The sequence below is a fragment of the Hydractinia symbiolongicarpus genome, chromosome 12 (assembly GCF_029227915.1).
Source record: "Hydractinia symbiolongicarpus strain clone_291-10 chromosome 12, HSymV2.1, whole genome shotgun sequence".
In the NCBI taxonomy this organism is placed as follows: Eukaryota; Metazoa; Cnidaria; class Hydrozoa; order Anthoathecata; family Hydractiniidae; genus Hydractinia; species Hydractinia symbiolongicarpus.
Window position 1 is genome coordinate 17,262,509 of NC_079886.1, and position 12,439 is coordinate 17,274,947.

A 12,439-nucleotide genomic window follows, 5' to 3' on the forward strand; every position below is an offset into this window, starting at 1 on the left:
TTATTATAAGAAAACGTCCTGATGGAATAATCACTTGAGTTAGGAGCAACAAAACATCGCATAACACTCGGGTCATCAACGAAACATGTTTAACAAAGGCTACGTAATTAAAGTTAATCCTGTCATTTGTGGCAACAAAGGTTGTCGCTTAGCAATAATGAAGCTTGTTATTCAATTTATAATTATGCTTGTATTGCGTTGTTTCTCTCTGTTGAACTTTTATATTTATGAATGTTTTTTTACACGTCGACAGATGAGAAAACATTTGTCAAATAAAAGTTGGACGCTGCTATTTTACAGTATTAGTTTGTATTTTACGAGTTCTTGCGTATTCTATTCTTAAATGTTTTTGTTTTTGGTGAAAGTGTTTTTTCATCTATACTCATCTACAGATAAGGTGTTAAGTTTACGACCTGTTGCAAATAAAACGCTGCAGGATCAGTAAAGCGTTTTAACATCTACTCAAAATCTGCATTCTCTAAAGTTTTGGTTGCACTCTGATAAAAATAGCAAAGGAAAGAAACCAAAACACAGTAAACATGATGTTTACATTAAGATTTTGAAAAAGTTTTCACCTAGTATTTTTCGTTCAAATGAAGGAAGGAACATAGCTAGAATAATTCTCCATTTCATCAGAAAGTGACTACTCAATTATTCAATAACAATAACTGAACAAATAAGTGGCATTAATTTTCCAGTTTTAACCGACTACTAGTTATACCTGCAACAAATATAGCCCATCGATTTGTTTTGCTAACCTTGTGTCTTAAACTTCATTGTTTTTTTCAAGTATATGTAATTTGCTTCAATTTACTTTATCAGTTTTATAAGAACAAATACAGACTAGCTCATAGAATTTAACATCATGTAGAATTTGAGAATTTTTTGCAGAGAACTATTTTCCAAGGACAAAAAGGACAAAAGGCTAATTATCTTTATTTTTGTCTTGCGAGCTAAGCAGCATAATCGCTTGTTGCACGCAGGCGTTAAAGCTTCTGGAGACCACCCTCGTTTTCAGGGCTTTTCGCCTTTTGATATGAGAGAAGGCAACAAAAAAATCGTGGGAACGAGAATGTCTGAAGACGTGCTATTGTTTAATTAGTTCACGCCTTTTTTATACGCTCGTTTTTTGTATGATACTTTTTTATAATTTGTACTTATTGCATAAATATTTTGTTTCAAAAAAGTAGCTTATTTACACCTAGCATTTAGGTTTTTATTCTTGCCTAATTATGATTTTATCAGAAAGTCGAATAATTCGAAAATTTAAAAATCTGTTTTTTTTATAGATACCTCAACAAGGTATCTTTGTTAGAAAGACTTAAAAACCTTTAAATCAGACTAGGTGATCTTGAAAACACTTAAACTCTGATCATTTCGTGGAGAGAAACCTTATTAGGGAAGACCTTTTTTTAGCCAAGATATAATTTGCTTTCTAAAATGCAATTTGGTAGTTAGGGAAAAGACATAGATGGCTCAGGTTTGTCCCGTAGGGCTCCCAAGTAGTCCTCTTTCTAAAACAATTCATAACCCAACCTTAAGGAGCTATGGCGTTCCAGCTATGGTGCCTTCCCCTATCACCTTCCTATCTTCATTCTTTATATCTACGTGTTTGTCGTCTAAAGGTTAAAAAATTTAATAAAATTTTTAATAAAAACTATTTCACTACTTAAAAAATATAGCCTATCTACTGTTGCTTTGCCCTTTTTTTCTTACATGATCAACTTTCAATTCAGGTATCTTCTTTACATTACATAGATGTTTTTCGCCTCGAAACTCACCCTCGTTCCCAGGGCTTTTGCCTTTTATTACAAGTGAAGACGGAGAAAAAAAATCGCCCACTTCCCTCATATTAGAAGGCAAAAAACTCTGGGGACGAAGTGCCTCGGAACCCTGCTGAAATGATGAAGCAGGTAGTCTTGACGACACCTAATAATAGCGAAAGAACCTTAAAAATTCATGTTGTTACCAAAAATAAGACCCTGCTGAACTTTCTGCTATTGTAAGAAACATGCAGTTTTAATCTTTCATTATCTTGTCATTTAGGCAGTAGCATCACCGAGAGACTTCCATTGGTACCAACTTACCTGTACTGCTGATTATATAGAAAAGAAAGATAGAGTGAAGAAACAATGGGATTAAGTGACTTAACAAAAATCAAATACTTAGCTTGTATATTCGTATTGTTTTTAATGTTCGTGTTACTGCGCATATACAGGAATTCCTCGTTGCAAAGAGAAGAAAAAGATAATCTTTACAGTGCCGCCATGACGCCCAATGAAACGGGGAAAACTCCGAAACTTATTCTATTTTACAACACACTGTGGGGAAATCGATTATGGCCTGGTTTTGAAACAACAGAACGCTTTAATAACTGGGGAGGCAAGCCTTGTAAAGTGCAGAACTGTCGAGTAACGTATAACAAAAAAATGATAAGCAAAGCAGATGTAGTCATTTTTCACGCCTTTGGCGGTGACATGTTGCCACAAAGACAGATTTTAAAAGTCAGTAAACAAAGAAAGCCTGGCTCATACTGGATTTACTTTCTGCACGAGAGCCCGCAAAACGCCAGACCTGACCCAAGCTTGTATGACGGCCTTTTTAACTGGACCATGGGTTACAGAAGAGACGCTGACATTGTAGTGCCGTACAATTGGGAATGGGGAACATGGCGAAAACGTACCCCTGACGATCCTCCAGTCCGATTTCGAAATCATGCGGAAGATAAAGACAAGTTGGTGTGGGGTGGCATCAGCCATTGTGGATGCATGAGGGAACACTACATCCATAAACTCACTGAGTATGTTAACATCGATCTTTATGGACAATGCGCAAAGAAATTCTATAAAAATTTACCACCAAATTGTCCTCGCGGTTCCGCGGAATGCAACAAGCGCTTGAAAAAATACAAGTTTTACCTGGCGCTTGAAAACTCTTTTTGTGAAGATTACACTTCAGAAAAGTTTACAGAAACAGTACTCGATGGCCATACTGTACCCATTGTAATGGGTGGAGCGGATTACAAAACGTTGGGCTTGCCTAACTCTTTCATTAACGTCAATGACTTTGACACGATTGAAGATTTGGCAAACTACATCAAGTATCTCGATGAAAACGACGATGCTTACAACAAACACTTTGAATACAAGAAAAATTACATTCTAGGAGAACCACAATCATGGAGTTGCAAAATCTGTGAAATGATAAACTCAGATGATCTAGAACCGAAAACGTATCCCAATTTAGGTGATTGGTATTCCATCAAAAATAACTGTGGTACGCGACTCGAAAGGTTGAGAGAAATTATGCATCGTTCAGGCGTACCGCATCCGTACACAGACGAGTATTACTTGTACGATTATGATTTTGATTAAAGTCTCCTAACATATAGGTTCGTGTTTGTTGAAATTTTTATTTGACGTGTTACGAGTAGTGATAAAAATAAAATGAAATAGAACTTGAAGAGAGTAGTTTTTGTTGTTGTTTTTGCTTTCTTTTGTGCACAATGCTTGATCTTTCGAGTAAAGATGGTATACTAAATTTCTATGGATAAGATGATATACTTTTAGTTCCAAATTTTTCTGCATTTTATGTATTTACTTATTACTTGTGTTATTTTTTTATTTCGAGATTTTTAGGGGCGTTTTAAAGACGGGCGTTAAAATGTCGCAATCTGCCCTTATGCCAGAAGACAAACAAAATAAACGTCGCATTTTTAATAAATAACATTTCCACAGAATTTTATATATAACATATCATATACATATACAATCGACTTTTTAATTAACGAACACTTCGAGGAATGTACAGCTTCAGGATCATTAAGTGATTTGTTTGTTGTCGGAAATATGTTCTGTGAGTAGCAGGCAGGGAAGAAAATACAAATATTTTTATACTTTTAACAAGGTGAACAGATAACTTGTAACTTGGTTTGAAATAAAACTTTCCAAAATCAAGCACAGAATAACATCAACAGAAGAACGAGGATTCGATCAAATGGTTTTTTCTGTGCTAAAAATTTGTAGCATCGAGACAGCTAATTATGTATAGTATCCAAAACACTGGTTATGAAAAGCAGCCTGTGACAGGGTCTTGTTAAGCCGTCAAAATAAGCGCCAGCGGCTTTGAGATAGGCAACAAGCACTGGGGACGAGGATGAGTTTCATTCATTCCAGGCGCATTTGACATATATTTGATACCATATTTTGCCTGATACGCGAAAATAATTAAAATAAATCCTCGCGAAATTTTCGAAAATTGATTTCGAAAATTGATTCGTGATTCATTGATTCGCGTAAATAAATCCTCCTTTGTACTTTGTCGCTTTTGCCTTTTTTTTGACAAGTTATAAGCATCTATATGTTCACCATTCATAACTTCTTTGCAACCTTCTTCTCCGCCAACTGAGAAAACAATTCCAAAGGTGAAAGTTATGTTGTTTATCCCTTCACATCTATTTTTTTTTTCATTTTTGATGTGTTTTTATATTTACTTTCTTTTTCTTTACATTTAAAGTTACAATATTTAATTTTAAGCTAATATTACTAGCGAATAATATCCATGGCGTATTTTGATTTTATCGCTTTTTGCCCCACCTCCGTCAAAAGTATTTTCTGTTCTTTTGATGGGAATTGTTTTGACGGAGTAAAACGACTTTTCCACTCTTGCTTCCTGGAGTCCATAAAAAATAGAATTTACGGTTTAAGAATTTTCTTGTATCCTTAAAAATAGCTGGACTGACCATGGGTTATCATGTTCGTAGGTTAAAGCGGGAAAATAAGTCTCTTCAAATAGCGGACACCTCTAATTAGCGGATAAAAAGTGATAGCACAAAGGGGTCTAAATATTTTGTCATTATCTTGAATTTTATTTTTTCGTGTATCATTAGAGATATCTTCTCGTGACATTTTAATGGTTTCATCTTAAATTTAGCAATACAATGTCATCACTGACAACAAAAACAAAAATGGAAGTGACAAAAGCTCTACTTTTATTATCAAGTCTTTTTATTTCTTCACGTTCTTCTCCAATTCTAAGTCTTGATGTCGCTAGCGTAAAACGAAAGGATGGAAAATGGACTTTTATTAAATACATCGACATGCCTGCTAACCCTTTGGAATATGTAACACTGGATTGTAAGATTCCACTCGCTGACACATATGAATGGAAGATTGAGGCTAAAGAAGGTGCTCCTTACGCTGGCAGCATCAGTATTGGTGATACGACCACTTATGATATTTATAAACCATGGAAAAGGACTGTGAGTACAGGAGCCTTTTGACTATTAACTATGACCCCGGCTTACTATATTGTGGCGTTATTTGGCCCGTTCCTGTCTCTTTATGTCATCCTATCATAACGTTGATGCATTCAAAGAAGTTGCCCCAAACTTTTCGTTTGTCCGTAGAAAATTCCACGGGCTTACGCTATTCCATACATACTTAGCAGAAAGTAGCGATTTGATGGCTATTTCAAACAAAATACGTGCATAAATATATGAGAAAACTAATCGTTAACACGTAGAAAAAATCCACAGAAATTTTGTCGTACATATCCTTAACATATTTCGTGCGTTATATAGCATTAAAATGAAACTCCTTATAGCCTATATCCTTTATAAGCGAACATCTAACCTACAGATACCACTCTATAACGGACGTCATTCATGGTTCTACATTTACATTACCTAGAAATGACCTCTCCACAAGATTGTGTACTTTTTACCCACGACATACTTTTGTTTAATTTTCTTTCAATCTATGAGGCAACACAAGATATCAAAGTTTTCTACTATACCGAATACCTCAGAACATGTCTTTGAAGCAATATAGACAATCTGGGAAAGTCTTCTGAAGACCCGATAATTTCCACGATAGAAAGGTTTTATTAGCTTTACTTGGTTTTAACGCTTGAACAGTTAGAATATAGCGAACTTCCTTTATCACGAACCCTCTCTATGTCAAATCTCTCTATCCTGAACAAATAATTTGGTCAATTGCCCTCTAATTCTTCGTATGCCCTTTCCGTATCTTGAACTTTATCTATCTCAAGAATAAATTTATACCTTGTGAATTTAAAAATAGAAATATAGTAGATAAAGGTATAGATAGATTCTTTTCGGTTTTATAAAAACAAATCTCAAATATATAAAGTGTACATTGGTCAAACGTGAAACACGGACATTATTTATCAAAAATACACTGCAAACTTGTTATGTGGTCTAGATAGAACCTCATCCCCGTGAAACCTTTAAGTCGATTTTGACTTAAAATTGAAAGGTTAATCTAAGGGGCAACCCGTCTAAACACGTCATGGATTCTAGGCTAGATACAGACTTCAGAATTCACCCGCGTGCTTGTTTACAATCTTACTCTCTTACCAGAAATTGTTCTCGAGTTGTAAACAGCATAATAGGACGTCAATAGAAGTAAATTTACTGAACCTTGATAGATTTACGGAAATTTCATTTTCTTTGTATAAATTCGCCTTCGTCACTGACTAGTTTGACTTGTTTGGGCGCCCCCCCCCCTGACGGTTTTTTTTAATAACTCCTTATTGCTTTGTTATATGGATTTGATTCTTACTGAGTTTTAATATTTATCTATTAGACACCTGTATGCTAAATGTTTAGGTCCCAAACCTTTGATATTGCCCATTACTCAAAACTACCCCTAAAAGTCTCTATGAAATCCTTATAATGGGGAAAATATAATAACTCCTGTTAGGCTTATTCTTAGAACTTAAAACTTGCAACACAACTTTTTTTCATCAAGAAGAATCATTTTGTATAATTGGGACACGTGATTAATCCGATTTCCCGATTTAGCCGGATTTACCCGAAAATCGGAAAGAAACGGATATTCGGGCAATTTTTGGCAATTTTTAATGCGATCCATGTAAAAACCGGAAGATATGTTAAATAACTTTTTTTAGCTTTCAGAAACTTCAAACAGAATGTAAAAATTCGGTCTAGAACAAAAGTAAATAAATTTTAAGTGGATAGTGGCATTTTAACAAATTTTAAGCTTCTGATTACGCCACAGAAAATGAGCTGACGCAAGCAAAAATTTATTGCTGCCATTTTGTTCCTTTTATGACGTACTAAAAGTGTGCCAAGTTTGATTCAATTTGAACAACCCTATGAAAAGTTATTGACGGGGGGGCGAAATCCGCCCCTGGTCATTATGTTCGAAAAACCCTGGACTGAATAGGGTTAAGGGTTTGACGTAGTTTGATAAATCCGCCCCTAGTGTGAGCTGCGCGGCTAGAAAAACACGATAATATAATAGTATCGAATTTGTTTCTTCACAATGTCACTTTTATTTGCTAGATTACGCATCTCGAATATCCTTGGGATCTTCTTGTTGTGCGATGTACAGCTTTGCATGAATTGGACGTCGTGACCACGTTTATGTGGGTCGTGATGAAAATGAAGGCAAGCACGCACGTGCCATACCATCCGGTCATATGCGAATATGGAACAGCTTTCTGTCATGCCAATAAATTTGATTGTTTCAACAACGATGGTAAGAATAGAAAAATAATAGTCTTCTTTTTTTTGGCTTCGTTGGAGTGACTGGACACCGATTGAACTGGACTAAAGATATACACGTATTTTTTCATAAATAACCAGTTGAGAAGCAGTTGTATCAAAATCTGCATGATTGCTAACGAAATTCAATATAAGTTAGTAGGATAAAAATAGAGAGTAGAAATATTTCTATCCTCCTAGGTGTAAGCTATAATTTATATAAGCAACAAAATAATAATAGAGTTCCTGTTTTTTGAAAAATACATCGTCGTGCGTTTTTGTTAATTTTGCGTCTCATCGTTTATACTCATTTAAATGGAAGAGCTCCTTTTTTGCCAGGTTTTCAGACATTTGTCATCTAATTAAAGAACTGTGGGTGAACATAATTTTTTAATTTACCATCTTTGAAACCGCTCGACTTTCTACCAAAACAATCATTAAATAACATTTTTTTTTTCATCTTTTGATCTACAAGTACCTCAACATCTGTCCATCATGAAGGTATGTACAAGTAAAGATTCAGTCACCTTCACACAACGATGTCTTGTATTTATAAAGACAAAAAAGAGGTGCTTAATTACATTTCATTCTTATTAGGTCATGACTATCGTGGAAGGTACAACCGCACAGTTGATGGCGATGTTTGTCAACCGTGGGCGTCTGTAGCTCCGAATCAACCAGTCAAAAATTTGAATGATTATGATGCGAATGGCCATCATAATTACTGCCGAAACATCAAGTCTATAAGGTTCAGACCATGGTGCATCACTTCAAGACCTAAAGTTAAGATCAGTGAACAGAGAGTGTTGTGCAGCGTACCAAGGTGTCATGATTGTATGTACGGCGCTGGTGCAGGGTACTTTCCAGGTAGGACCTCTTAACAATGGGATCTCGACTTTTTGTGTATTAATAATACTCGATTTATAGCCGTGCTACGGACACGAAATGCAGTATATAAAGAACGGGCAAACGCATAAATTTATCCACGGGCTACGGACTAGTCTATATAATAATACTTATTGTCTCTTTCTGTGCGATTTATAGCCGCGCTACGAATATACGAAATGCGATGTACAAAGGAGGAGGACCGTGGTTTTATCTACGGGCTACCGACTAGCTTTCCTAAAAATGTGGATATCAAAGTAAGAATAGTAGTGCCTTGTCGACCGATTGCATTAACTTTTCCGTGGAGTACCACATTGTTCGTAAACCTTGGTACATCATAGTTCCACTTTTATATTTGCTCATGTTTTCCATTCTTCTGCAAGCTACCTTATCGGTAAAAAAAAAGTCGGCAAAAAATATTAGTCACTTTTGGTCGACTTTTTTTTACCGATAAGGTATGCAGAAATCAATTAATTCAAAGTAGTTTTGTAGCAATTCTTGTCTTTTAATATTTACTCCATACATGAATTCCTTCGACAAATCCTAAAATAATCATTTTGTATTTGTGAAAAACTTAAAAAACAGAAGACCATATAAAAATGTAAGTTGAATCTTCACTGAGCGAAAACAAACGTCTGCAACCTTCTTCAGCTTTTCACACCCTGGATGCTGCCGTTTAAGGCGGTAAAATGACTACTAAAGTTTCTAAATAGTCTGATCAGTTTCAGAATCATTATGTATGTAGGCCTGTAAAGCTACTAAGCGTTCTTGTTATAAGTTAATAACATTACTTTTTATACCAATACCTGGAAGCAAAAAAATGCGATAATAATTATTAGCATGTTCACTTGGCGTTCAACGCCAGATTGAGCGCTTAAGTTGTAATCCGTACCAGTACGGGCGAAACACTCAGTACAGGTATACTTCATACCGCACCCGATTATTATTACTCAAAAAGAAACTTTCCCGCAACATGATACATCTTAACTCCGTTCTAGCAAGCATAGTCATCAGTCAAATGTGATCACTTGACATTTCCATTCTGTTCTCGCAACACCAATCTTTCTAACATGGCTCTCTGCAATTCACTCTATATTGAATGCACTTTTATTATATTATTAATCGTTTCCTCTTTTATATATACCAATGGTAACTCTTGAAGATTTTGTGCAATTTTGCAGGTTAAAAATTAAATGCTTGCAAAATGTTTCGGGTACTTAATTAAGGAAAATAGATTCCCTACTTACTTATTTTGAAAGCCACAATTTGCGAAAATTATTTATATTACTAAAATACTGAAAATTTTAGTTGGGGGTAATTTTTTTTTTTGCTTTCTAAGTAATCTATCCCCCATAATGAATGCAATTAAGCGATGCCTTAGTAACCCTGTTTTTGAATATAGGCTTCCGCGCAAAACAGTTCTGGAAATTTCCCTCCTACAACGGCAATTATATATTCACTGTTGGAGTAGACTTCAACAAGAAGGGAGAAAAAGTTCCGCTCAAGTGCTATCGAGGTAAAAATCCAGAATGGAAAAAAAATATATGCAAACCACGATCTTCCCTTTATAATCGAAAGACACCAGATAGTTCAAAGCCCTATTGTCTTGCCATTCATGACAAACGCATTGGGGAGGATAAATCACAATTTTCGGATAAGTTGTCTTGGGAAAGGTTAAAATGGATTCAATGTGTTGCTCCACAATGTACTGTTAGACAGGTATGGAGTTTAGTTTTAATGTATTAATGTCGGCTTCTCTTCTTGGATCCTTTTAGTAAACCGTGTAACTTCAACTTAGTTGCCTAAACATAATATTTTGAGTATTAACTATAGGAGATTTTGAAATATTTTTATTTGTCCAATGAAATTAAAATGTTTAAAGGGTTTCTTTATTTTATGGTCTATTTTTTTTCTTGGGTGCAGAGAAACTGCGTTTTTACATCAACGTGAGACCATTTAAATAACGTTTAAAACACTATTTTTCCTGACTATTTGTGTAAACATTATAACACAAAATGAACGTACTCTTAGAGTACTAAATAATCTCCACCACAGATTTAATTTTAACTTTTGTTTTTTTAAAAATTAAAAAGGGAATAGCCCCAGTTTTTTCCGCAATATTTGCATTATCTAACAATATAGCCACGACACGTAAAGGCCCGACTTCTAACTGCAGGTAAAACCTCCCAAATTGTACAATCCGTCTTGATTCCTTAAGAACCTCGATAGCTTACCAATTTAAACGACTTGTTTACCTGTGAATTACTTGATGTCGTTTGATAGTCGCAATAAGCATTCTACGTCTTGTTAGGAAGGATGCGACTACTGTTTGCGCATATGAATCAAGACTTGTTATAACTTATAGTTTTCAGTCTGCTTCAGGGGTTCTTCACGCGGATTTTTTTATCAGAAGCAGAAAGTTGTGGCGATATTTCTCTCAAATAAACCGTGCCAATCCTTACTTGCGTCTTCTACAGTGTTTACAATCCTTGTCGTAGTAAAAAAACTTTCCCTAGGTTTGGTTTTTGTTCTTGGGCACCAATGGAGAGCTACACCATGCGTTAGCCAACAAAAAACATGTTGAAGTGCCAATCTACGCTGGAGAAAATGCAGAGGTTAGATTCTTCCATTTTGGCACATCTATGTGTTCTGGTATGAGTTTGGAATACGAAGAAAGGTTAAAAGGATTTCGCGCTTTTTTCAAACTTGTTTGTAAGCCAACACCGCAAATGAGCAAGATTATGATAACAAAGCCAGTTGAAGAAATGGCTGGAAAGTACAACCTCAGGTATGGTAATGGCGATTCACTAATACAAACGCAGACATAAAGAATAAATTTCAATATCGAAAGAGCGCTCAAGTGTGTCCCTTTTTTGTTGATGGTTTTGATGATTAAAAATTACCATTAAGGACTAACTGCTTCATGCTAACTGTTACAAACCTAAATACCCTCTACTTATTCAGCATCCACCTCGATCTCAGGGTCTGTTGCGATGGACAAAGAGCTCTGCGGACGAGGTTGATGTAACATGTCTTCTTATGGATCTTTAAGTTTGATAGCACATATATTTCCTGGATTTTCTTAGGTATGTTTTCCCGGAAGGTGCTCCGCTGATAGAAAGTGTAGAATATAAGGCAAATTTCGAATTGGTTATCAAAAGAAGAAGCAAATTAGTGTTAACATCAGTCTATATCTGTCCTGGCTATCCAGCTAAGATTAGCCTTTCTGTGGTTGGATCTTTCAAAATTATCTCAAACACACTAAAGTGGCAGTACAAAAGCAATGCCTCAGATTGGGCGTCTGTTGATACTGAGCTGACCAGATTCAACTTGTCCCCTAATGGCTTAACCCTCACAATGCAGAATATAAAGGAGAACATTATAGTGAAAGTGTCGGGAAGGAGTCAGTCTGGTAGAATGGAAGTAACTCAACATGTAAACGTGCGTGGTGAGTTGGTGATTTTGTCTTTGATAACAAAAGAAAAGAGGATAAAATAGCAGGACCACAAAACTACAGTATTTATTTGTGTACGCATACATGAATACATTTCTAACTTTTGTAATAATTTGTGTATTCTGAAATTAAGAACTTTTTAACGTCTTGATTAGAAGAAATTTGCAAAATAGCGAAGATTGTTGTAAAAAGCGGTGTTTGTTACGAAGTTTATTTTTCTTAAAGCAGTTGAGGTCTTTTCCTCACTTTTCCCGAATTTTGTACAGAATGCTATTTACGTCTTTTCATAAGCGTATTTAAGATAGCCGCTCAATATTAGCCTAGTATTAGCTCATCAAGAGACAAGCTAAAAAATCTGGTTTGCTTATATTCTAATTTTTAAAAATCGTGTTACGAGTAAATCAGCGCAGCTCCACAAGTCAAAGAACATCGCAACAGTTGGCGCATCTAGAGGAAATGTTTTCATTAACTTGCACTAAACTTGCATGTGTTATCAATGATCTTCTGTTATTCTTTACTTTTTCAGCCCGTCCGTACTTGAAAGTTATCACCAATAGTGTTGTAGGTAA

The 12,439-nt window shown here is 35.4% G+C and overlaps 2 protein-coding genes across 3 annotated transcripts in view; both read left to right on the plus strand.

Annotated features, from left to right (window-relative positions):
* LOC130621496 (ceramide synthase 5-like) overlaps positions 1-12,439 on the plus strand; it is a 90,258-nt gene that overhangs the window by 27,968 nt on the left and 49,851 nt on the right. The gene's annotated exons all lie outside the window — the stretch shown is intronic.
* LOC130621495 (3-galactosyl-N-acetylglucosaminide 4-alpha-L-fucosyltransferase FUT3-like) lies at positions 2,047-3,470 on the plus strand. The gene has a single exon (XM_057436790.1). The coding sequence runs from the start codon at positions 2,133-2,135 to the stop codon at positions 3,372-3,374; it is 1,242 nt and encodes a 413-aa protein (XP_057292773.1). The 5' UTR covers positions 2,047-2,132; the 3' UTR covers positions 3,375-3,470.